This window comes from Symphalangus syndactylus, chromosome 10 (genome assembly GCF_028878055.3).
Source record: "Symphalangus syndactylus isolate Jambi chromosome 10, NHGRI_mSymSyn1-v2.1_pri, whole genome shotgun sequence".
In the NCBI taxonomy this organism is placed as follows: domain Eukaryota; kingdom Metazoa; phylum Chordata; class Mammalia; order Primates; family Hylobatidae; genus Symphalangus; species Symphalangus syndactylus.
Window position 1 is genome coordinate 62,015,818 of NC_072432.2, and position 26,465 is coordinate 62,042,282.

Sequence of the window (26,465 nt, forward strand, 5' to 3'; positions counted from 1 at the left end):
AAGAGCTGGAATCTTGGAATCAAAGTGGAATTACATTTCTGGCTCCATCACTTACTTGTGGTGATCCCAGGCCTCTCTGAGTCATAATTTTCTCATTTGTAAACCTGGGACAGTAATACCTACTGTAGGTGACTACTGTAGGAATTGAATGAGATAATATCCCAAAAACACCCAGCACAGAGCTGGCACATGGTACGTGCTCAGTTGGCTCTTGTTGCAAAGACAGTACTTCAGTGGCCTAGTTACAAAACACTCTGAGGAGTGACAGTTTTGTTCTGTTGACTGGAGCCTTCCCTGATGACTCTAAGGAGAATAGTAATCATTTTAAGGAATCTGCCTTCAGTATCTTGTGTTTTGATAAAAGTACAGCACATGGAATTGCTAGACAGACTGGAATCTAACTTTTGGTGTATATGTTTGCAAAGATAACTAAGAAATCAGTAAATTCTGGGTAATTTAAGAAATACGTGTACTAGAATCTTCATATAAATGTGTCTGTCCGGGAAAGTGTGCCATTGTGATGAGGTTGTTTCTGAAACAATCTCATCCTTTGTCTTTGTAGTGAAACGGGAGACATTAGAACCATGGTTTTCCCAGTGATGTACCTCAATGAGGTAAGTCCTGAGACGGAGGAAGCCACGGGTGTTTTCAGACTCAGAAAAAAATCCATTATGATGTCTACTGTTGTAGTTACGTGTAAGTTATGACAAAAGGGCAAAAGACTTTTAAAACCTGTTATTCCTCAGAAAATTTCACTTAAATGTTCACATGAATCTGCCTGTGTCTGAGAGTTGATTTGGAGAAATGATGGAAAGATATTTTCCTTCTCAAGAACACTATTTGGGCAAAACTCCCTTCTGGGGAGCTGTTCACGTAGGAAACAAAAACAGGTAAAAGGAGCCATTGGCAGACATTGTTGAAGCAGGGAAATAGCTCACATTCAGATAGATGCCAGCTAGCCCTTTGTCTCCCCCTTCTTTGAAACCATGCTGGTTTAAGACACCTGTGATAAATTCTTTTCTGAATCACATATCATGTTTACTGTAGTTATATCTCCTCAGTTTCTCCTGCGTCTACCCAGTTTGAGGAAAAAAAATAACGCAGGTTTTTTTCTTCAATAAATTCTTGATTGGCAAACTTCTCCTTTTTATTATTTTTCTGTTTCCTAAAAATACTTGCTGTTTGTAGAATATTGAATAACAGAGATTAGCAACAAAAAGAAAAATTAAAATCACTATTCACAAAATCTGTCAGCCTGATAATATTGTTGTTATTTTATTTTACTCAATGTGTTGTACAATTTTTTTCCAATAACAACTTTAAAAGGTAATCTAATGTTTTACATTTTATAAAACATGTGCTCTTTATAGAACTCTTAGAAATTTTTTTAAAAATTGATTTAAAAAGTAAATTACTGAAAGTCCCTCTCAGAGGCAGGTGCAGTTCAGATGTCAACTCCTGATATTTTCTGATCTTGATATTACATAGTTGAAATCATACGATAGATACAATTTTATATCTTTTTTCTTCATTTAGCATTATATTGGTATTCACATTTACAAACTTTTAAGGGTTTGTGATTACAATTCTAAGATGAGGTTTTTATCGTTTCATAGGAAAAATTCAGGCAATATTTACCAATTTATAGGATCTCTTTGCAATTGCTCCTGATCATCCATGCTCCTGTTTGTGGGCAGGGGCATGAAAGTAGGTCTTTTTGAAAATGAAGAAGGACACTTTTCTGCCAACTTCTGTTCAGTAGTGGCATATTTGAAGTCCCTCCACCCCCAACTTCTAATTTGCTTTTTTGTGAAAGACTAGATTAAGTCCAGGTGTGTGGAGTGGAACCTTGTATTTTTGCTGCCTCCTAGGAAGAGCGTGATTATTCTCTTCTCTAGAAAAATAAAATATTAGACCTGGAAGTCTGGAAGTGACCTTGGAGACTGTTGCCACACCACCTTTTTACTGAGGAGGAAACTCTATCCACTTATTGGAAAAACTGTCTTAGAACCCAATCCACTGACTCGGTCCAATGAAAAAAAAATGCTTTTTTTTTTTTTTTTTTTTTTTTTTTTTGAGACAAGGTCTCACTCTCACCCTGTACAGTGGTGCAATTTCGGTTCACTGCAGCCTCGACTTCCTGGGCTCAAGTGATCCTCCCACCTCTGCCTTCCAAGTAGCTGGAACTACAGGTGTGTGCCACCATGCCCTGCTAATTTTTTTTTTTTTTCTGAGATGGAGTCTCGCTCTGTCACCCAGGCTGGAGTGCAGTGGCCCAATCTCAGCTCACTGCAACCTCTGCCTCCTGGGTTCAAGCAATTCTCGTGCCTCAGCCTCCCAAGTAGCTGGGACTACAGGTGCCTGCCACCACCCCCGGCTAATTTTTGTATTTTTGGCAGAGATGAGGTTTCACCATGTTGAAACTCATGACCTCAAGTGATCTGCCCACCTCGGCCTCCCAAAGTGCTAAGATTACAGGCAATAGCCACCATGCCCAGCCCCAGCTAATTTTTGTATTTTTTGTAGAGAGGTGGTTTCACCACTGCTAGTCTCAAACTTTTGAGCTCAAGCAGTCTGCCTGCCTTGGCCTCCCAAAGTGTTAGGATTACAGGCGTGTGCAACTATGCCAGGCCTCCAATGTAAATTAAGCCTAAACTAGGCCAGAATTGTTGCTCATAATTTCTATGGAATTAAGCTCTTCAGATACCTCACTCATTACACTAGGTGGTAATTCCTCTACTCTGCATACACTAAGTGTTATTCTAGTACATTTCCTACTATCAGCAGTCTCTGGAATTCTAGTTAGCCCACAACTTCGCTGAGCACTTTCTGTAGAGGACTGTGGTCCTGATTACTATAGATGTAACCAAGAAAGAAATTATACTTTCCACATACCATTTTTGCAGTGTTTCATTTATTTACTCATTTAATCAGCCAGCATTAATCAAGCACCTACTGTGTGCTGGGTGCTATACCCAGTGTGGAGGTGACTGAGGTTAAGTCTTGCCTTCAGGGACTTCACAGTCATTGCAAGACAAACAGTTACAATGCAGAGTGCAAGGACAATGATGGAGGTGGAGAGTGAGATGGAAACTTAGGGAGGAGGCCTTTGACGAGGCCTGAGGTAGCCAGAGAAAACTTTTGGAAGGAAGTGATGCTGAGCTGGATTTTTAAGGATGAATTGGAATTATCTGACATAAAACAAAAGATGATACTGTCTCAATATTTCTGAATACATTTTACCTCCTTTTTCCAATCTATTTTAAGAGTAAAAAAAATGTCTTCAGGAGAAGACAAGATATTAATGAATAAATGTCCCTTCTGATTACTCTGACTTATAAATGGATTTTCAGTATGTTTGGTTTGCTAACAGGAGGACGTTCCCAAATTGTATTAAATAAAGGAAAGATATAGCAAAAAACAGTTACACACTGGATGTTTAGTCATCAAGAATACTGTTTTCTTGCCTCTCCAGAGTGTTCACATTGATAAAGAGATGGCGAGTCGACTGAAGTCTATGATTAACACTACTTTGATTATCACCAACATACCCTACATCATCATGGCGCTGGGTGTGTTCTTTGGTTTGGTTTTTACCTGGCTTGCATGCAAAGGACAGGGATCCATGGATGAGGTGAGAACTGGCTGAAGGAACTTCTTCCTTACTGGATAACTTTACCTGAGGAATTCAACTGTACTTCACTGAAGGGCTGTCAGCTGGCTTATGAGGATGAATTCTGGGATTTTATGCTGGGCATAGTGATTTCATGCTTATTTTACTGTTGGACCAAATGGGAAGCAAAGGAAGTGTGTCAAAGAAGGTGGAGGGATAGAATGTACCATCTAGTATCTGGGGAATAGAATCTCTTTGGATGTATCCCCTGGGAGTTAACTTTATGTCTTTGAAAACAATAACCTGAAAGAAAAGGAAGAATATATAACAGTTACACATCTGATCTTTGGTGTCAGACTGCCTGAGTTCAAATCCCAGTTCTGCCACTTAACAGCTATACGACCCTAGAAACTGTGCTTCAGTTTCTTCATCTGTAGAATGGGATAATAAAAGCCTCCCTTATGAGTTTTTCATGAGGATTAGATGATATAGTAGACATAAAGGACTTGGCCCAGTGTTAGCATATAGTAAGAGCTCAATAAAGGTTTAAGTATTATTAAATATGGTAAAACAGCTCCAAGATTATAGATCAAGACAGCCAGGGCCCTGCTTGGAAAGAATCCTTGATGTATCCAAAGATACCTATGATTTAGGTATCACTGCATAATAAATGATTGGAACATGGGCATGGTTACTTTCCTGGAAGGCTAGGATAAAGAGTTGGGTTGGCCTTTCCAAGTGACCAGCCGCCCAACCAGGAACCTAAATACCTCCAATGAGCCTTTTCTGTAGAAGCCCTTCTTAAATTTTCTGCAGCTTCCTTTTTTTACGACAGAGGCCTTTTTTCCTCCAGTTTCCTCAACTAAGTGTCCAAGGCAAATGTGAAGTAGAAAATAAATAAATGAAACCATCTGAGTAAAATTAGCTGAATTTCTCTGACTTCCATATTCTTCCATTATTTCTCTTATCCCCTGCCAGTCACTTTAGCCTGAATTAGCTGTGAGGCAAACTATTTTGCCATTTCTATGTGTGAATCTTCCAGTCTGATTTTATGCAGTCATTGAAATTGTCTTAAGCACAAATGAAACCTCATGGAAATGTTAATTACTGCTCCTACAATTAACCTTCCTCAAATAGTCAACAAGCAAGCAATTATTGAGAACTACTATCTCTGAGACACTGCTCCTTAGTAGGTTTCAAACCAGGAAGGAGGCAAATTGAATAGAGTCTAAGTTTTATAATCCAGATCAACACAGAGAAGGGTACTGCTCTGGTATTGAGGGTGGGAGTGGTCAGAGAAGGCCTCCTGGAAAGGTTAGGCCCGAATCTTCAAGAACAAGCAGCAGCCCAAGAGGGGAGGTGAGTGGGATGAGCCACCTTCCTATAGGTCTCTCCTCCTTCCATGCCCCCACTCCCCACCCAAACTTTTCACACTGGGGAGAAGTTTCTGACATGAACATCTAACTTGTCTTCTCTCTTCTGTGTTTCAGGGAACAGCGGATGAAAGAGCACCCCTCATTCGAACCTAAACATTGCCTTTGCTTGGTGAAGAAACTGTGTGAGCTGTCCTGACCTGGACCATGACGTGGGGAAACCCTCCACCTCCTTGCAGGCTTGTTGCCTGTTGAAAGAAGGGAAAAGACATAGCGCTGGCAAGTGATAGGAACATTCTGGCCAGAGGTTAAACAGCAGGCTGACATGGCTGGCCATTAAGCTTTATAAAATCATGTGGGCTCTGCAATTGTTCTTTTATGTGTCTAGCAAGTATTTAATAAACCCTTGTATAGTAATTTTGTTGTTGTTGGGTGCTGGTAGCTCCAGAATTTTGTGACCACTGTTGTGGGTAAAATGTCTCTGCATCACTTGTTAATGCTACTTGGTCTAACTTTATTCAGTATGCTTCATTCACCGAACTTTGTGCTCAAAATGTGTATATACCATTTTATGTTGTATTCCTCCATTTCACTTGCAAAACAGAAGTAAGTAAGAGTTCGGGACCCAGGGTAAAATGGTAGCTTCATCCAATATATCATTCAAATGCATCTGATTTCTAAAACATTACATATTACATTTTATGCTGATCTTCAGTTCATAATTCCTCCAGGAAAACTCAGTCTTCCAACTACAATAAAATACTGGGTAGAATCAAATGGGATAGGGGTTGGGTGAGTTAATAGTGACAAGCTCCTAAGGATTTTTAACTTGTACTTTTGTGAATGAAGAGAATGCATAAGTAATGTTGGTGAGGATAAAGTACAGATATTTCATGTAGAATTAAATGCTAGTTATGATGCTTGTGGATAGTTAACTGTTTTTTTTTAGTCAAAATGATTGTGCTATGAAAAGATGCTTCTGAGAGAATGTAATGAGTAACTGATTTTTCTTCCTGAGTCGCCCTTGCCAAATAAGTTACTGTATTAATCTAATATTAAGTGATTATTTGTAAAGTTATGAATATGGGAAATCCATCTATCTACAGCCTAAGTTACACATAAGTTTCAGAAAGTCTGATTAGACTAAAGAGACATTTCTTCTGGGACAGCCTTCTTCTTGGTAATTTTGAAGTTCTTTTTACAAGTTCCTTCCCTAGATTCAGTTCTTTCCAGTGTTTTGTAGCTCACTGTCACTCACTGAATAGATAAACGTGTGCCCTACACTTCCTGTGACAATCATTTTGCTGACAGAATGATAGATGTTTAAAATATTGCACAAAGTACTTTAAAGAAAGGTCTCTTAGGACCAGAAGCAAAGACACCACTTTTCAAAGGACTTCTTGGTTTCAGCATAACCTAAGACAGGGAATTGGGAGCCATGGTATGTCACAGTGTTCAGAATTCAAGCATATTTAAGGGCATTTTCTTTGATTCTCAAAGTTCACCATTCATTTTGAATTGAGAAGCCTATACATTTAGCTGACAAAGTGCTTATAGAATTTCTTACTGAACCATTCAAAAGGATTTTTTTTGTGTTTAAAACTGGATTTCAATGTAAGCAAATGAAGAAAGAAATATAGATTTCATTTCCATAGCTTCTTATCCCTGTATTGAGGTAATAAATTGTTTTACTGACAATTTTTCCTTTTTCTACACTAAAATGACATGTGATATATTTCCCCTCTTGAAGAGGCAATTCATTAAACTCTCCACTTTTCTACAGAATCAAGATAGAACCTTCAGATACTCCAACTCATCAAAATGTAAAAAAACTAACAAAAATATTTGGTCTTCAATAATGTTAAATATCTAGATTTTTAGAATTTATCAATATTTAACTAGATAATTGGACATGTCTTATTTATGCATGTACTTATCCATACTAATAAAATTGACAACGCTAGTACATACTTATTGGTTTAGTCCTATTATCAGGATATAATCATCTGTGAGGAGGATATTTTAAATACTGTAAATGATAACAGTTAATGATATACACATTTAGACTGAGTTGCACACTGGCAGGGAGACCAAAAACATATTACTTCCATACTTGTGTCATCATTCTTTTTTTTTGAGACAGAGTCTCACTCTGTCACCAGGCTGGAGTACAGTGGCGTGATCTTGGCTCACTGCAACCTCTGCCTCCCAGGTTCAAGCAATTCTCCTGCCTCAGCCTCCCAAGTAGCTGGGACTACAGGTGCGTGCCACCACGCCCAGCTAAATTTTGTATTTTTAGTGGAGATGGGGTTTCACCATGTTGGCCAGGATGGTCTCGATCTCCTGACCTTGCGATCCGCCCGCCTCAGCTTCCCAAAGTGCTGGGATTACAGGCATAAGCCACCAGGCCTGGCCTGTTTCATAATTCTTAATAGTTACTTGGTTTAAATCACATTTGATACTATCCTTCTGAGAAGTCTGAGACAGACCTACAAACTACAGTCAAAATTATAGATTAAGAGGAATGAATGCACTTATTTGGCTTTAAGTTGAAGATAAATTATTTCTCATGCTCATTTTCTTGCAGCGGTTATCTTAGAAAGACCCCCACAGGCTTTGTGATTGTAAGCACTGTCATGATCACAGAATGCAAGCTTCTGGTACCATGATCCTCAACTTAGAGAGGAAGAAACCAAGACAGAGGGCTTAACTCACTTCTCTCAGGGAAAATTAGGAGTTGAGCACAGGACAGGAAATGGGCTTTGCCACTTTTAGCTCCAGGCTTTTCCAACCAGACTTGATTTCCTCATGTTCTAGAAAGATCACTAATGGTCAAGTGGAACAAGCACTACACAACTAACCCCTATTGGGGTTTTTAACTTAAGGGAGGCTAATTTTTAATTTAAACTGCTCGAGATATGAGTTCTGCAAAAGGTGGTCCGCATCCTTGGCCCTCTGGGCATTATCACTAAATTGCTTGTGCCTGTTAACAAGAATACTGACCAGAATGCTCTTCATGTAGCTTATACAGTTGGTTCACTTCATGCGGTTCTTGACATGTTTATTTCTACCCTTAATGCAATGAAATGTTTCATTAATAAAAAACCACTTTATATAAAATTGCTCTAGAAGTCATATGTCATTGGATGTCCTGTTGTTTATGGAGTTTCACTGGAAAGATGTTCCTTGACAGATGCAGCCCTGAGTCACACACTTGGGCCATGTCTGATTTCAGCTTCGCTGTAGTGGACAGTTACAATCAGCCTGACAAGTTTCACTCCAAGCAGTCCCACACTCTGCTTTTCTGTCTTAAGTCCTTCTCAAGAGCCCTCGATGCACCATAGAAGTATCAGGGAGTTAATAACCCAAGGCAACCCTCAACTAAATAGGGCAGGAGTCAGTCAGCTGATAGATGTTTCAATCCTCACAGGACCAATTCTCAGGCTTATTCCACATGGGTCCTCAATTAGGGTTGCCCACAGTGGTAACTACTTTCTATTAGTGTTTCTTTATTCCCTGTCTTAATCACCCAGCCCTTCAATGCTGCTTCCCAAATCATCCACCTGTCCTAACATCCTTATCTTAGGTCTGCTTCCAGGTAAACCCAACCAAAATGCAGATAAGTCAACCCGAAGGGGCTCAGTAGGATCCAAGAGCTATTGGAGAGGCACTGGGTTTTTTTTTTCTTTTCTTTTTTTTTTTGAGAGTCTTGCTCTGTCACCCAGGCTGGAGTGCAGTCGTGCAATCACGGCTCACTGCAGTCTCGACCTCTTGGACTCAAGTGATTATCCTACCTCAGCCTCCCTAGTAGCTGGGACTACAGGTGTGCACCACCACACCTGGATAATTTTTGTATATTTTGTTGAGACAAGGTTTTGCCATGTTGCCCAGGCTGGTCTTGAACTCCTGGGCTCAAGCGATCTGCCCGCCTCAGCCTCCCAAAGTGCTGAGGCTTTTGTTTCTAGGGATATTTATCTATGGTACTATCTAGGGTACTAAAGTTATTAGTTCCAAAATTCAGATTACCTTTAAAACCTTTCCCATCCCAATATTGCAACTTATTTTTGAAATCAGCAAATCTAGATCAGTCTTAAAATATCAAGCTCAGTGTTACAAATGTCATGTATCAAGGACACTTGATCCCTAAGATACATACTTCCTAGGAATCCTAACTCTGCAGCTGGTTTATGTCACAGGGAAGCTCCTTGTACCTATTTCTTCTTACTCAAGGTAGGTAGAGACACCTGGAACTTTGTAACATGCCAAGCCTAGTTATTTCAAATCAAGGAGTAAGAAAAATCCAGAAAAAAAAAATTTTTAAACAATAAGGTATGTTAAAACATATATCCATTAGCAATAAGAAAACAGTATAGGATGAGTGGTACAGAATACAAAGTACAAAAACATGTATACACATTCAGCACAAGATAAAGATCTCATTTCCAATAACAACTATATTTTTTCATTTAGTCGCTTTTATTTTTAAACACCTTTATTGAGGTATAATTTACATACCATAAAAGTCACCCATTTTAAATGTACAATACAATGATTTTTAGTAAATTTACTGAGTTGTGCAGTTTTAGAACATTTCCATAACCTCAATAAAATTCCTCATGCCAGTTTATAGCCACTCAGTGTTGCCAACCCTAGCCCCTGGCAACCACTAATCATCTTTCGGTCTTTGTAGATTTGCTTTCTCCAGACATTTTATATAATCATACAGTAGGTGGTATTTGGATCCTGGCTTCTTTCTACATTATGCCTAAAAATGTGTTCAACTAATTTCATTAAGCACCCACTTTATGCTAGGCACTTTGAATATAAACTAGGCTACTGGTTTAAAAGAGATCTATGGAATCTTATGGTCTAGTGTGGAAAACAGTAACCAAATAATCATACAGATAAATGTAAAATTTCAACTGAGTTTCATGTTTTGGGAACATGACTAGGAGCTGGAGTTAATTAAGCAAAGCAAGGTATTTCAGACAAAGGGAACAGGACATGCTCAAGGGCAGAAGGAAACGTGTTTACTACAAGTGACTGGCTGCAGTCCAGAGGGATGAATGGTGGGAAATAAGGCTGGAGAAAAAGACAGAGGCCAGATCATGTTGAGTCTCATTAAACCATATTAAAGATTTGGGTATTTTGGTATGTCTTAAGACCAATGGGGAGCTATTGTGTTTTCAATTGGGTTGTGGGAGGAAGGTGGGCAATTCTGTTTAGAAAGACCCATTCTAGCTGCAAGATGAAGACTACAATTGAAGAGAATTAACATGGATGCAGGGAGATCAATTAGGAGCTGTTGTGCTAGGTCTCCATTGGCATGCAAGATGGGTCTTCTGGGTCATCAGCTGTCATACACCACCCTTCAGGGTGAATCCACAAAGCTACATAGCATGGGTTAAGGAATGAACTTCATTGGAGGAAATACAAATTTACAGGGCCAGGAAAAAAGAAGGTACCATCCTCATGTTATCCCATGGAGAGGTAAGCCAAGGCCAATACTGTTTGGTTTCAGAAGAGCACATCCTCCTACTAGTCTCCCTTTTAATAGGGCAAGCTTGAAGAAGCAGTCTCGTCAATGGGGGAAAACACAAGGTGCTAGGCAACAGGTGGTTTGGATTTGGAGTGCCAATGGTTTACAGGAGTTGTCTGGAAATGCCAGCTGTCCATGAGATGTTAAAAATCTCCACTCCTGTGATGAAGAAGGCACCAGTCCCATGGGAACCTGAGCTTGGGTGCAGCCTTTTCCCTAGAAGGAGGAAACTCCAGCCACAGCTAACTTATTCTGCAGGCTACCAAGAATGAACTGCCAAGGTCATAGACAGTCTTGCTCATTGTGCTACGGGGGCTGCTGCAGTAGTCTAGATGGGGTTTGAAAAACTTCTCCAAAGGTCCATATTGAAAATTGTTTTGCTTTGCAAGCCAGGTGCCGTCACAACTATTTAATTCTGTTCTGACAGCATGAAAGCAGCTATAGACAACACATAAATGATGTCTCTATGTTCCAACAAACGAGTATTTTACAAAAATCGGCAGTAGGCTGGATTTGGCCCCTGTATCTCAGGCTCCCTTGAGGGCTCTCTGCTCTCTTCTTAATACTAGTACTCAGCTACAACCTCTTCTCACTTGATACTCTCTCCCTGACAATCCCATTTACCTCCCAGACTTCAATTACAACCCAAACACAGGTGGGTTGTGTTCTGAATTGTGCATTTTTCATGTAATTTTTTTTTTCAACTCCAAGGATGAACATTCCACATGTAATTTATCTTTGAGGTCTTTCTTTTCACAACACAGGTTGAGTTGTGCTTGGGTTGTAATTGAAGTCTGGGAAGTAAATGGGATTTACTGTTCGGCTTCAGCCTCACATATCCAGACACTTGCTGGATATCCTTAGCCAGATTGCCTCAAATGCAGTAAGTAAAGGAACTCATTTTTCTTTTCTTCCCAAATTCCGATTACTAGAAAATGGCATCACAATCATATCTCACTGTATAGCCAGAAATCAGGGACTCATGCTAGACTCCTCCTTTCCCTCCCCTCCACATACAATCAAGCAATCACCCATCAGTCTTCATTCCTGCTGTCCTCACCTGCATATCTGCACTCTCACTAGGAATCCTGCAAAAGACCACGTGGGCGCCAGATATTGGGGAACCTGCCCCGATAATCACGTAGGTTCTTTTCTATTTTTCCGAAGCGTTTTCCAGCTTGAGAAATAAAGGGACAGAGTACAAAAGAGAGAAATTTTAAAGCTGGGCGTCCGGGGAGACATCACACTTTGGTAGGATCTGTGATGCCTCATAAGCCACAAAAACCAGCAAGTTTTTATTAGAGATTTTCAAAAGGGGAGGGAGTTTGCGAATAGGTGTGGATGACAGACATCAAGTACTTAACAGGGTAATAGAATATCACAAGGCAAGTGGAGGCAGGGTGAGATCACAGGACCACAGGACCTAGGCAAAATTAAAATTGCTAATGAAGTTTCAGGCACCATTGTCATTGATAACATCTTACCAGGAGACAGGGTTTTGAGATCAACGGATCTGACCAAAATTTATTAGGTGGGAATTTCCTCTTCCTAATAAGCCTGGGAGCGCTCTGGGAGACTGGAGTTTATTTCATCTCTGCAGCCTCGACCATAAGAGATGGCTACGCCCAGGGGGGCCAGTTCAGAGACCTACCCGCAGGCGCACATTCTCTTCCTCCGGGATGTTCCATGCTGAGAAAAAGAATTCAGCAATATTTCTTCCATTTGCTTTTGAAAGAAGAGAAATGTGGCTGTTCCGCCCGGCTCACTGGTAGTCAGAGTTTAAGGTTATCTCTCTTATTCCCTGAACAACTGCTGTTATCCTGTTCTTTTTTCAAGGTGCCCACATTTCACATTGCTCAAACACACATGGTGTACAATTTGTGCAGTTAATGCAATTATTACAGGGTCCTGCGGTGATATATATCCTCCTCAGCTGACAGGATTAAGAGATTAAAGTAGACAGGCATAGGAAATCACAAGGGTATTGATTGGGGAAGTGATAAGTGTCCATGAAATCTTTACAATTTATGTTTAGAGACTGCAGTAAAGACAGGCATAAGAAATTATAAAAGTATTAATTTGGGGAACTAATAAAATGTCCATAAAATCTTCACAATCCACGTTCTTCTGCCATGGCTTCAGCCGGTCCCTCCGTTTGGGGTCCCTGACTTCCCGCAACAATTAGCATTACTTAGGTTTTTTTGTATGTGTGTTTTGTTTTTTGAGACAGAGTCTGTCACCAGGCCATAGTGGCGCAATCTCGGCTCACTGCAACCTCCACCTCCTGAGTTCAAGCGACTCTCCTGCCTCAGCCTCCCAAGTAGCTGGGACTACAGGCACGTGCCACCATGCCCGGCTAATTTTTTGTATTTTTAGTAGAGACGGGGTTTCACCATATTAGCCAGCATTACTTAGTTTTTTTTTTTTTTTGAGACAGAGTCTCGCTCTATTGCCCAGGCTGGAGTACAGTGGCATGATCTCGGCTCACGGCACGCTCTGCCTCCCGGGTTCATGCCATTCTCTTGCCTCAGCCTCCCGAGTAGCTGGGACTACAGGGGCCCGCCACCACACCCAGCTAATTTTTTTGTGTGTGTTTTTAGTAGAGACGGGGTTTCACCATGTTAGCCAGGATGGTCTCGATCTCCTGACCTTGTGATCCGCCCACCTTGGCCTCCCAAAGTGCTGGGATTACAGGCATGAGCCACCGTGCCCAGCCTACTTAGTTTTTTAAATAAGTAACCCTTCTACATTTTCAGAATGCATAAAATGGGTTTAGGGTAAAAGTCTTCCTCCACCCATTTCCTACCCACCCAATACATCTTCCCAGATGCAACCAATATTATTTGGTTTTTCAAATGTATTTTTCCAGGAATATTTTGTACAAATTATGTGTATTTATATATTCTAGCCCTCTTTTTTTTTAAACCCAAATTGTAGCATACATACAGTGTACTGAATTGTGCATTTTTCATGTAATTTTTTTTTCAACTCCAAGGATGAACATTCCACATGTAATTTATCTTTGAGGTCTTTCTTTTCAGTACATAAAGGGCTTTTTTGTTCCCAGTTCATAGCAGAACAGCATTCCTTTGTATAAAAGCAACAATTTATTTAACCAAACCCTGGTTTGTTTCCAATCATTATTATAGACAGTGTTGTAATGAATTACCTTGTATTCCATTATTTTACCAAATCATTTATAAGATAAATTCCTAGAAATAGCATTGCTGGGTCAAATGACATTAGTAATTTTGGTAAGTACAAAGGCTTTTTGTTATTGTTTGTTTTCATTTTTATTAAAGTTATACATATAAGCACATACTAAGAATCAAACAATTCTACAATTGTTATCTTTAAAAAAGATAAGAAAAGCAGATACTACTCTCAGAGTGCTTGCAGGCACCTCTTTTAGCCATTTTTTTTTTTTTTTTTAATTTACCCCCTTGTCTCTAGATAGATGATATGCTGCTTGGTGAATTTTGTTTCAGTGTTACCCACTGACTCCCCACCATGGAGGATGAGGGCTTAGCTCTTTTCTATGCACACAAATGCTCTTTTCATTCCCCCATCTTTCCAGTATAGTTATGCCATAATTTTGTCTAGCTCAATATTCAATTCACATTATTGGGATTATGTGGAAACTGCACAATTGAGCCATGAAGTAACATTTCAACACTATTCCTTTCTCATCTAATATTAATTGTCCCACTGGCTTATTTTTCATGTATTTATTACCAATTCAACCCCAACCTTGTTGCTGATTGTCTAAATCTCTCTCAAATTGCTCATCCTTATGAAGTAGCCTTCCCCAGAACCTGACTTGCTACAGTCTGGACTGGTTGCTCTCCAAGTCATCCTGAGGATTCCTGCCATCTGTGTTGGAGCTCCTAATGTCTTCCTCTTTCAGCACTGGCACCATCTTGGTGGCAAACATCCTCTAGTAACTAAATGCCTAAGAAATAGGAGGTATTTTGTTTTTTAAAAGTTTTTTTTTTGTCTAAAAATGCTATTATTCTCCCTTCACAGTTGATCTATAACTTGGCTGGGAATAGAATTGTAGCTGGAAATAATTTGTATTCAGAAATTCAAAGGCATTTCTCAACTGCCTTCTAGCTAGTGTTACCATTGAGAAGTCTGATGCCATTCTGATTCTTGTTTTTGTGTGTGTGACCTCTTTTACTCTCTGGAAACTTCTTTGCCATCATGGTTCTGTTATTTTGGAACGTGCCTTAGTGTGAGTCTATTTTCATTAATTGTAATGAGCATTTGGTGAACCATTTCAACCCAGCAGTGTCTTTCAATTATGATAAATTCTCTTGAATTATTTAATAATTTCCTCACCTGTGCTGCCTTCTTGAACAGTCACAAGTATACTATTTTTTTTTTCTTTACTTTTGAGACAACGTTTCACCCTGTCGTGCAGGCTGGAGTGCAGTGGCATGATCTCTGCTCACTGCAGCGTCAACGTCTGGGGCTACTGGCGTGTGCCACACCTGGCTAATTTGGTCTACTTTTTTGTAGAGATGGGGTCTTCCTATATTACCCAGGCTGGTCTCAATCTCCCCAGCTCAGTGACTCTGCCGCCTTGGCCCCCCAAAGCGCTAGGATTACAAGTATGAGCCACTGCACTTGGCCCACATGTGTACTATCAACTCAATATCTGGTTTTCCCTCACTCAACTGTAAGTTCTCAAAGGCACAAACCATACCTTTTTTGTTTAGCACTTAGAATAGTACCAAGCACATAGTAGGACTTAATAAACTCTGAATGAATGAATAGTAGGAAGAGACCAAATCTTGAAGGACTTTAAAGGACAGATTTTTCTCTATACTCTTTCTGAAATTATTGTATTAGTGTGCATGATATAACAGTGTGTGTGATAGAGGACTTTTTGAACTAGTCCTCTAGTTTTATTTTCTCTTCAATTTTCCATCCTTGGTCTTTTTGTTTTTCTTTCTGAGAGATTTCTTCACCTTTATCTTCCAACACTTCTACTGGGTTTTTCATTTCTGGTAATAGCTTTAAAATTCCAATAGCTCTCTTTTGTTCTGCTAAGAATACCTTCCTTTGAAAATAATCACATCCTGATATTATTTCATGGTTACAATCTCTTGCTATCTCTCTGTGGACATGTTCACCTTTTAAAAGTTTTATTCTCCTTGCAGTTAGTTTCCTCCAAGCTGCTTTTGCTGCTCTATTTGTTTTGATCGCTATACATTGTGTTAAAGGCTCTCCTCAGCTTGGTAATCCTTGCTGGTCTACTCATATATAAGAGTGGGACTTAAAAGCTGAATGGAAGTTCTGAGTGCCTTAGTGAGGCTTGCAAAGTGTGAGCTTTATTATAAAGCAGGATTTCTCAAACTCCGTAATAGTGGTATTTGGGGTCAGGTAATTTTTTGTTTGGGTAGGAAGGGAGCCTGTCCTAGAGTATTTTGCAGCATCTTCAACTTCTACCCAATAGATGCCTGTAAGATCTTCCCAATTGCAACAACCAAAACTGTCTGTAGACACTGCCAGATGTGCCAGGGGATAGGAAGAGTAGAAGTCAAAATTGGCACCAGTTGAGAACCACTGCTATAATGGGATGTGGCTAAATCATTTATTTGGAGATTTCTGATGTCAGATGATTGTCTTTTCTTTGATACTGGTCATTTCACCCATAGAAAATTCTCCTATATCTTCCTGGAGGGTAAAGGCCTGGCTGCCAATGTTCTGGGAGCAGTAGGGGAAGGTGTATAGGCATGCATTTCCACTCAGTCTTCCACCATTCAGTAGGGCACTACCCACTCTCAATAATGTCTGGTGCCCCCAAGTCCAGAGACACTACTATTTTATTTTTTTGACATTGGCAGGGGGTGGGGGGGAGTCCCTACTGTGTTGCCCAGGCTGGCTGAACTCCTGGGCTCAAGCAATCCTCCCACATCAGCTTTCCGGGTAGATGGGACTATAGGCTGGTGCCACTGTGCCTGGCAAATAATACTATTTTAATCACTGTAGAGAAGAATCCTCCATTATTTTTCTAGAGTGAGGAAGAAGCATTCAATTGGCTGCACTAGGTCAGAAGAGGATTTTGGGAGCTCTAACTGCTTCTTTTTTTTTTTTGAGACAGAGTCTTGCTCTGTCGCCCAGGCTGGAGTGCAGTGGCCCAATCTCGGCTCACTGCAAGCTCCGCCTCCCGGGTTCACGCCATTCTCCTGCCTCAGCCTCTCCGAGTAGCTGGGACTACAGGCGCCTGCCACCACGCCCGGCTAATTTTTTGTATTTTTAGTAGAGACGGAGTTTCACCATGGTCTCGATCTCCTGACCTCGTGATCCGCCCGCCTCGGCCTCCCAAAGTGCTGGGATTACAAGCGTGAGCCACCGCGCCCGGCCTCTAACTGCTTCTTAAATAGACTTTCAACCAGTTCCTCTCATTTTATCTTCCCTTTACCCCAACTTATGAAGATAGTGATAGCTCCAATTCCTGAGCTTCTGGCAGATTCCATAAATTAATCTTTGGTTTTTCTTTCTGCTAGATTGGGGGGTTGTTTGTTTTTTTAAGGTAAGCTAAGTACTTAGCCATTAGACTATGTGCTAAATCAGGGGTGTCCAATCTTTTGGCTTCCCTGGGCCACACTGGAAGAAGAATAATGGTTGTTTGTTTTTTTAAGGTAAGCTAAGTACTTAACCATTAGGCTATGTGCTAAATCAGGGGTGTCCAATCTTTCGGCTTCCCTGGGCCACACTGGAAGAAGAATTGTCTTGGGCCACACATAAAATACACTAACACTAACAATAGCTGATGAGCTTTAAAAAAATCGCAAAAAACCTCACAATGTTTCAATAAAGTTTACGAATTTGTGTTGGGCTGCATTCAAAGCCATCCTGAGCCATGAGCCACATGGGCCGCAAGCTGGACAAGCTGCTGGTAAATCAAAGCTCCTTAACATGCTAAGGAAGGGCTTTCAAGATCTGGTTTCCACCTATCTGTCATTCATTCATTATTTATTTCCCCCTGTTATATGCCAGGCACTTGTGATGGGCATGGAACAAGAGGGACATGGTTCTTGCACTTATGGAATATATATTATTGTAAGGAAAAATTAGATTGATAAATTATCTGTGACAAACAGTGAAAGAAGGCAGGGCAGTGGGTATGAGAGCATACTCAGTTTGTAGGAGTCAGACACTGGTCCACCATTCACCAACTTGCCCAAGCCAGTAAGTAGGAAGTTGTTCTTGAAGCCTTACTTCCCACGTCCAAATACTACAAGTCTCATATATGCTATTTCTTAAGTATCTCTCAAATTTATTCTCCTAATTCCACTGCCAGATATAATCCAAGTCATTATCATCTCTTACCTGTACAACTACAAGAGACTCCTAAAAGCTCTATCTTCCTCAGGCATACTGGCTCCTTCCAATCCATTCTCCTTATGGCAGCCAGAGGGATCTTCTAAAAATAAAATTCTAGTCATACTAGTCCTCTGACTAAAACCCCTTAAAGGTTTCCCATTACCCTCAAGAAACAGTCTGAAATCCTTACCATAATTTACAAGGCAACATAATATAATGGTAATTTTTACAAATTGGGGCTCTGAAGTGGAGAAACATGAGTCCAAAACTAGACTCTGAAGTGGAGAAACATGAGTCCAAAACTAGACTCCAGAACCTACCTGCAAGGTGACTTTGGGCAAGCTGCTTAATAACTCCAAACCTCAATTCTCTCACCTCACCTGCAAAATACAGTTACAGAATCTTCTCTATTTAGTTATTCTGAGGATTAAATGATATTACAAGTACAATGGAGGGGGGCCACTCTTCCCCTCTTTTTCAGTGCTCCCCTTAGAGCTGTGGTTAGGAGTATTTACTCTAGACACAGCCTGACCCTTTGGTACCCGTTTCCTCTTTTATAAACTGGAGATAGCAGCAACCCACCTCACAAGATAGCTGAGGATTAAATTATGTAAAATGTCTAGAAGAGTGCCTGGCACATAGTAGACGCAACGTGTTTGCTACAATTCCATTATCTTTCATTTCTTCCAACGTGCATCCTCTTTACTGCTTCTGCACCGTCTACTCATCCTTCAGCACTGGGTTCAAATACCACCTCCTCGTGGGTGGTGGGGCGGGGGGGTTCTCAACCCCAGCCCTGCTGCCCGACCTCCCAGGCCCGCTCTTTGATGAGGCAGCAACTTCAACCCTACCACATGCAAATTCTAGCTGTCTACCGCGTATCCCTACAGCAACTAACAACTTCAGCCTCTGCACACCTTTCCCTAAAGAACCTCCCTACGGCAGTTTTTAAAGGACTCTCAGGAGGCACACCCTCGCGAGCGCCCCAGCATTTTACCTTAACAGTGACGCCCCACAGCTTGTGAAGCCCACCGGAAGTGAGCCGGCTAGGGGCGTTCCCTCACAACCACCCATCTCCTACGCCCTCGGGGCCTTCCGGCCTCTTAGGCTAGGTCAGAAAGGAGGCGGAACTCGGTGATCTGACTGGCGGTTTCCCAGCCGGACTGAGAAGAGGAGCGCGCTGCGCGTCGTGGGAGTAACCTCCTTCGTCTCCTGCTCTCGCGACATGGCCTTCAATTTTGGGGCTCCCTCGGGCACCTCTGGTACCGCTGCAGCCACCGCGGCCCCCGCGGGTGAGTGATCCCCCTAGACCTTCACCCGGGAAGAAGGGGAAGGGTCTGGTCCGCCCCCTCTGTCCGAGACTCTCCGACCTGGGGATCCTGGAACCTCTGGCCGACGCGGAGACTTTAGAGGCATTGGAAAAGGGCGGGCGGCGGCAGAGTGGGTCGAGGCGGCACCCGAGGAGGCCACGGGGGTACTCGAGGTCCCACTAGAAGCTGGCGCGCGGCGCGAGTTTTCACAGGGCCCTGGCTTGAGCGGTTCGCTTCCCGCCGCCGGGGAGTCCTACTCAGAGAAATTGGAGGTTGCTTCTCTCTCCCCTTGCCCGATAGCCTCCCTCCCCTCTGCACCTCAGCCTCCCGGATGGGCGGGAAAGCTTGCGTGGTTCCCGCTGCCGGATTCGGGGAGGATAGGGCTGGGGATCCACCAGCACTGCCCATTGACTCCCTTAGTTCCAGCCCCGGTCCCTTGTGGTCCTCGCTATGGGGCTTATCCGTCGTGCTTCTTCCATCTGCCCCACCCCACCCTCACTCTGCTTTCTTAAACTGTTTGGAGCAAAACCAGGTTTGTTCACTTCTGTGAAACCTCCTGCTGATTCTTCTAATCCTTATCTTGCTTTCTTTTCTTTTTCCCTCTCCCCCCTTTTAAAATTTTGTTTCTTTGCCTACACGCCTATCAGGATTTGGTGGGCTTGAGACTGCCAACTCCACCGCCAGTGGGTTTAATTTTGGGGGTTTCGGATTAACTGCTAATCCTGCAGTGAACTTTAATATTGGGAATTTCGGTGTTTCTACTACCTCGGCGACTCCGTTCAATTTTGGTAACAGTCTGGCAAGTGCAGGTAGATACTGCGGGTTGTATGTGTAACCAGTGTTGGGAGCTGGAGTCCAAGAATATTGTGGTTCCTGGAGTTTGAGAAAGAACTGTTACTTGTCTAATAAGGAAAGGAAATTTATTTCCTTATCTCGAATCAAAAACATCTGTATCAAGTTTTTACTGCCTTAAAAGATGTGGTTTAGGAAAGTTTTTCAAGTTACAATGTTCCTTTATTAAATGTGCGCTTACCTTCCAAATGATAAGCATTTGGATTATAATTTTGAATAGAATATATCTTTAAAATTATTAGGTAAGACTTCCAAAGTATAAACTCACCACCAGTCAAGCCCATCCTGGGATTCTTGGACTCCTGCAGTCATTTTTCATTTTTTCTGCATCTTTCATTGAGATTTCATTTTATTGTCCTGTTGTTTCCAAAGAGAAACAAGTCTTATACGAACAGCAGTAACCTGTTTTGTTTTTTAACTTGTGTTATAATGATAATAATGTATTTCTTTGGTCAACTCAGCAGATTAGGATACTATAAGATGTGTAATTTCTGTAAGATTTGTAATTATAGAAAGAATCCCCAATTCTTTGCTGGAATTTTGGGAAATGCTCAAAGAGAGCAGTTTAATTTTATGTCATATAGCATCGAATTCTAAAAGGTAAGCTAGACGTCTTTGCATTCAGAAAGATAATTATGAAGCTTTTCATGTGCATGTGGGTTGTTTGCAGCTCATTAGAAATTTTGCAAAACAATAATGATATTATATATACATTTAAAATAGGTTTATGTGTGCTTTACATAGTGACACTGTAGAAAAAAACTTGTTCTTCAGCTGCTCGTATATGAATTTATCGTCCATAGTCTCTTACGTTATGCCTCTTGTGCCCATGCCAATTATATGCATTTGATAAACATTGTTTACTCCCTAAAACTTAATTGGGAAGTTTGGTATTTGTTCATTCACTGGTTACTGCAGTGTGATTATCACCCTAGCATCTGAGTTGAAAACAGTTCGAAGAATATTTGAAAACTTCAAAGACAAGATGATCCATTTTAATTAAGATGTATTCGAAGTGATCACATATCACTGTCCTTTGATGTGTTTACTTTTCCTTGTTTGCTTAAAATTGGCACTGGGTAAAACAGAAATCTTACTTTGAAATTTGTGTTTCTGAATAAAGCCACCCAGCTCATAATTCAACAATAAATAAACTTGTTGGTATTTGCTTGATTTCATGTTCATTTGGAGTTATCACTGTTAAGTTTTGAGTTATGATAATGTAACATGTTTTAACTACTTTTATGTATGTTAACCTTCAGCAAAGGGCTGATAGACGTTCTTGTTTACTTTTTATTTTTGTATACTTGCAGATCTGCTATTACTAGAACATTTTTGATGTTGTGGAGCATGATGAGAAACTGACTAGTGTTTCTATTGTGTAGCCAATTCAAATTATATCGTAGTTATTCTATGGAAGTGAAGAGTAATGAAAAGAAATTACAAAAGTGCTTAGTACTTTAGGTGATTTTTATGAAAATGTTTACAGTTTGCAGTACTGCAATACAGCCTACAAGTAAATAGAATATTTAGTTGTGCCTGCATGTAACATGCAGCTTACTGTTGAGTAGTTTTCCAAATCAGAATGAGGTGATTAATATAAAATGGTTGCATTTTTTTCTTCTTGTATTTTCTATATTGCAATATTGATGAATCTGTGGTGTATACCAGAAATAAATGAGATTAAAGGAAGATTCCAAAAAACCTGCAATATAATTCGACACTAATGGTTCAAACATTTGTCTTGAAAGGCTTTGATACCACATTGGTAATCAGCTGAAGACTGACAATAAGTTACAAAAATAACAAAACAATTTTAGATTGGCTAGCATTCCATTTATCTGTCAAATCTCTTCCTTCAAGAAACACATTCTTGTTGTGTGGAGGTAAGTATATTGGTATGCTTCCTTTGAAAAGTTACTTAGTCTTGACAGAGACTAAGTAGAAATATAAGTTAATTTAGACATAAATTAATTCACTAAAACCAAGGTTGCAAACTGGCAACAAGTCTGTCAGTGTGATATGTTTGGCATGCTGTTTTCAAAACATTTTAATTCCTTGCAAAAAAAAAAAAAAAAAAGTGGTGGAATTAGGGTTTAAAAACCAATAATTTTTTTTTTTTTTTTTGAGGTAGAGTCTCATTGCCCAGGCTGGAGTGCAGTGGCACGATCTGGGCCCACTGCAAGCTCCGCCTCCCTGGTCCACACCATTCTCTTGCCTCAGCCTCCTGAGTAGCTGGGACTACAGGTGCCCACCACCACGCCCGGCTAATTTTTTGTATTTTAAGTAGAGACAGGGTTTCACCGTGTTAGCCAGGATGGTCTTGATCTCCTGACCTTGTGATCCACCCGCCTTGGCCTCCCAAAGTGCTGGGATTACAGGCGTGAGCCACCGTGCCGGGCCAAAAACCAATAAATTTTACATAGAAAATCCAGATTTCCTGTTTCTCTTGGGGTAAAAAATGGGAATATGTGACACTACTAAACTACCTTTCTTGTATCTGCTGGAATTTAGGAACTGCTGATCTAAAAAACTGTTCATTTTAAACAGTTCCACCTGTCAGTAAACACATAGTCTACTTTACTCTTTACTGTTACCAGTCTAAATCTTCTAGGCATATGAATTTGCAACACCTCCTCTAAAAGTACATACATAGTCATTTTAGAATTATGGCAATAGGCTTAATGTGTTTTCTTAGCTGTAACTGTTAACCACCCCTTTAATCGAAGGGTATATATTACATTGTGATATTTCTATTTTAAATGCTTAGTTCATTTCTTGTAACATTTTGACTTCTTGATTGGTAGTACAGTTTTCTAAAAAGTTGATCTTAAAACTAGAGAAAGGAAAAATTAGATCAATATATTTTGATTTTATATGTAGCAATTACTTATAAAATAATTTTAAAAAGAAGTTGCCTTTATATATACAAAAGATTCTTCCTTTTTATTTTTGTTCTTTTTTAATTAGGTGGGTTTGGAGGATTTGGGACAACAACTACAACTGCAGGTTCTGCATTCAGCTTTTCTGCCCCCACTAACACAGGCACTACTGGTAAGAGGCCATCTTAAGTCATTTGTAGAAGTAAATGAAGTAGAGGTCAGTTTTTTTTTTTAACTTACGAAGTTCCAATTTTTCATTCCAAGGACTCTTCGGTGGTACTCAGAACAAAGGTTTTGGATTTGGTACTGGTTTTGGCACAACAACGGGAAGTAGTACTGGTTTGGGAACCGGACTGGGATTTGGAGGATTTAATACACAACAGCAGCAGCAGCAAACTAGTAAGTATGAGGTTTTCAGCTTCAAATACCAAACCGTAACGATACTAGCTGACATTATTGAGTGCATTCAGAATACTTTAGTGGACTTTTTATAAGAATTACTAATATATTCCAAAGGATTAGGAATGTTACTTCTCATGTTTAAATATGATAGCAACTGGGGAGAACATTGATTGGCACAGTTAGGATTATAAGGTCCCTGGGTTTAGGATCATTCCATTTAAATTTTTGTTGTTAAAAATAACAAATAGAGAAACTGCACAAAAGTACAGCTTATATAAGTTTACAAAGGTTAACACCCTTGTAATCACTGCCCATGTCAGGAGATGGTTCCTGGCCAGCCAATTCAGAAGCCTACCACGTTTCCCTCCCAATCGCTTCCCCATCAGAGGACCTGCAGTCTTGGCTTTTATGGTGATCATTTCCTTACTTTATATTTTGTCATTCAAGTATGTAAACAGTATTTAGTTTTGCTTGTCTGAAATCTCTATAGGCTCCTCTTTTATCTCTCTTTTTTATTTTTTTTATTTTTATTTTTTGAGACAGAGTCTTGCTCTGTCGCCCAGGCTGGAGTGCAGTGGCACGATCTCGGCTCACGGCAACCTCCGCCTCCCAGGTTCAAGTGATTCTTCTGCCTCAGCCTCCTGAGTAGCTGGGACTACAGGCGCACACCACCATGCCCAGCTAATTTTTGTATTTTTAGTAGAGACAGAGTTTTACCATATCGGCCAGGCTGGTCTTGAATTCCTGACCTCGTGATCTGCCTGCCTCGGCCTCCCAAAGTGCTGGGATTACAGGCGTGCGCCACTGCGCCTGGCCTCTCTTTTTTATTTTTTAATTTGTTGAAGAAAACAGATTGTTTATCCTATAGAGTTTTTTAGTCAAGACTTTTCTGATTGCACACCTATGGTATAGTTTAACACATTCCTTTGTTCTCTGTATTTCTTGATGATTGGGTTAGATCTGGGGCATACATATATATATTTTGTTGTTGTTGTTTGTTTGCAAGACTATTTTATAGGCATATTTGTTATCAGAAGACATATAATATCTTTTTTTTTTTTTGAGTGATCAGCCATTGAGCCATTGGTGATCATTACCTAGATCCATTAATTCATTAGGGGTTACAAATAGTGCCATTCCACCTGGATTCATTTATTTGTTGAAATACTTCCATGAGGAGAAACTTGACTTCATCTGTTCGGTTGATTCTTTCTCTTTATTACTGGTTTTCAGAATAAAGAGTTGTCCAAAGATGACCAATTTTTGTTTTAATGTCAGAAACTGCAGCCTTTAAACTAGTTGCTATTTTTTAATCCATTGCAGTTACCATTCTTATTGATGGTTAAATTGTTACATCTTTGGCCAGTGCAAGCCTTTTCAAGTTGGCTCCCAAGTCCCTTTGACATAGTCTGGTTATTAGTCTTTGATGGCTTCCTTACTAATCATCCTTACTAGCTGGTATAGCAGTAGGTTCCAGGGGTTGTTCTGTATGGATTAACTTATTCTCACAAGAACCCTGTGAAATAATACTTTTGTTATCCCCATTTTATGGGTGAAGAGAGGAACCTGAGAGATTGACTTACCTGTATACCTCTCTAGAAAAAGTACAGGGACATAAATTCAACTATTCCTTCTAGTGCTGTTTTCACTTTTCCAATCTGGTGCCTCTTAAAATTACTTTTGTTTCATTTTTCTTAAGTAATTTGATTGACTGGCTAAAATTCATCCTACTCAGTCATTGAAGATTAGTTATTAACTTATTAAACATGAATTTCAAGGATTGCCTAACAGTAGGATGAAGATAATAGAATAGTATTCTCAGAATTATTCTTTCAACTATTCCAGTCATTCATCTTTTCTACAATCCTGCAAAAATACAAAATTTGATGAAATATTTAAGTAGTTAAGGAAAGGACAGCAAAAGTGAAGTGTTTCCTTTGTTTCTTGAAATAAAGTCTCTCCAACTATGAGTAACTGTAGTTCCATTTAGTTTTGTTAGGAAAATGGGAATTTGAATCTGGTGCTATTTTAAAATTGAAAGGGGCTCATTTTGTTATGTAATAGCCATTTATTGTATATATCGTATGTCAGGCATTGGGTGTACAAGGTTGAAGACCACAGTCCTTGCTCATAGTCAAGGCGATTCTAGGGTATCCACGCAGAGGAAATAACATGGCGTGGTTTATGGCAGAGTATAATGCATTTGGGACCAGTAAAACTAGATCAGTGCAGTTTTAATGCAAAAATGACCTCAGGGTCAGTGGTGAGAGTTAGAGAGATAGATATGAATTGGATTATTAGTGTGCCTTATATGTTTTACTAAGGAGCTGTCCCTTAAGCAATTCTAAACTGTTGTAGGATTAAGCTAGACAGGAAAATAATCAGATTTTTAGAGGTATCTCTTAGAGAAATACGAAGATAGATTATAGATGGGTTGGAATGAAGGCAGAGATCTAGTGAAGCTGTTGCCAAAATCTAAGCAAGAAATAGTGAAGACCTGAATTAAGGCAGAGACAGTTAAGAGTGGAGAGAAAAAACAGGATGTGAATTTGAGAGAGATTTAACTTGTAGAATCAATAAAAGCGAATGACTGGATAAAGGTATCTCGGGCTTCTGGGTGGCGTAACTGAAGGATCCCTTGCTCTTCACTAAGATCCAGAATACTAAAGCAAGAGCAGATGTTTGTGGGTAGATAACGAGTTTGAGGTGTCCCCTGGGTAGTTGTATATATTTATGAAAGCCATCAGAACATAAGTAGTATTTAAAGTGGTAGATATGGATGATGTCATTTAGGAGACCTGATTCCAGAGTAAGAGGAGAGTGCTAGAACGAAACTCTTAGAAACACTAACACTTAAATGCTGCCATCTCCTACCCCCAAGCCAAGTAGGATATTGACCATAAATTACTGAGCAGCATTGTTAGGATCACCGCTTGTCCTATCTCAGTATGGAGATGCCCGTCCATGTATTCCTCATACTTATTAGCTCTCTTTTACTAGTCACAGCTATACCTATCTCAGTTGGCAGTACCTGTGAATCAAGGGGAAAAGTCACATTTGGCTTTTCTAACAACCGCCAGAAGTCCTTTCCAAGACAAAGCATGGATTATCGAGGATCCTTCAAAAGACCGTTGGACCTTCTGACAACTGATACTTTCT

The 26,465-nt window shown here is 40.2% G+C and overlaps 2 protein-coding genes and 1 long non-coding RNA gene across 10 annotated transcripts in view; 2 read left to right on the forward strand and 1 right to left on the reverse strand.

Annotated features, from left to right (window-relative positions):
• Positions 1-8,106, forward strand: part of SCARB2 (scavenger receptor class B member 2) — a 55,609-nt gene extending 47,503 nt beyond the window's left edge. For both annotated transcript variants that reach the window (XM_055297270.2, XM_055297272.2), the window contains 3 exons: positions 563-614; positions 3,476-3,634; positions 5,104-8,106. In XM_055297270.2, the coding sequence (XP_055153245.1) occupies positions 563-614; positions 3,476-3,634; positions 5,104-5,142 (250 nt within the window). In that variant the 3' untranslated portion in view covers positions 5,143-8,106. The remainder of the gene's footprint in view (positions 1-562; positions 615-3,475; positions 3,635-5,103) is intronic.
• A 1,354-nt stretch (positions 8,107-9,460) lies between these two features.
• Positions 9,461-18,917, reverse strand: LOC129492231 (uncharacterized). Its single transcript, XR_010113858.1, has 4 exons — positions 18,858-18,917; positions 18,181-18,240; positions 17,867-17,960; positions 9,461-14,477 (listed from the first exon to the last, which is right to left on the reverse strand). It is a non-coding gene; the product is annotated as an uncharacterized lncRNA (long non-coding RNA).
• Positions 18,918-18,952: 35 nt separating this feature from the next.
• The window catches only part of NUP54 (nucleoporin 54), a 36,364-nt gene continuing 28,851 nt past the window's right edge, over positions 18,953-26,465 (forward strand). For 2 of the 7 annotated variants that reach the window (XM_063610362.1, XM_063610361.1), the window contains exons 1-3: positions 18,981-19,152; positions 22,993-23,076; positions 23,169-23,303. In XM_063610362.1, coding sequence (XP_063466432.1) covers positions 19,086-19,152; positions 22,993-23,076; positions 23,169-23,303 — 286 coding nt within the window. In that variant the 5' untranslated portion in view covers positions 18,981-19,085. Of the gene's footprint in view, positions 19,153-19,817; positions 19,980-22,992; positions 23,077-23,168; positions 23,304-26,465 lie in introns of all 7 variants that reach the window. The other 5 variants (XM_055297274.2, XM_063610360.1, XM_055297273.2 and 2 more) reach the window with 5 other exon arrangements.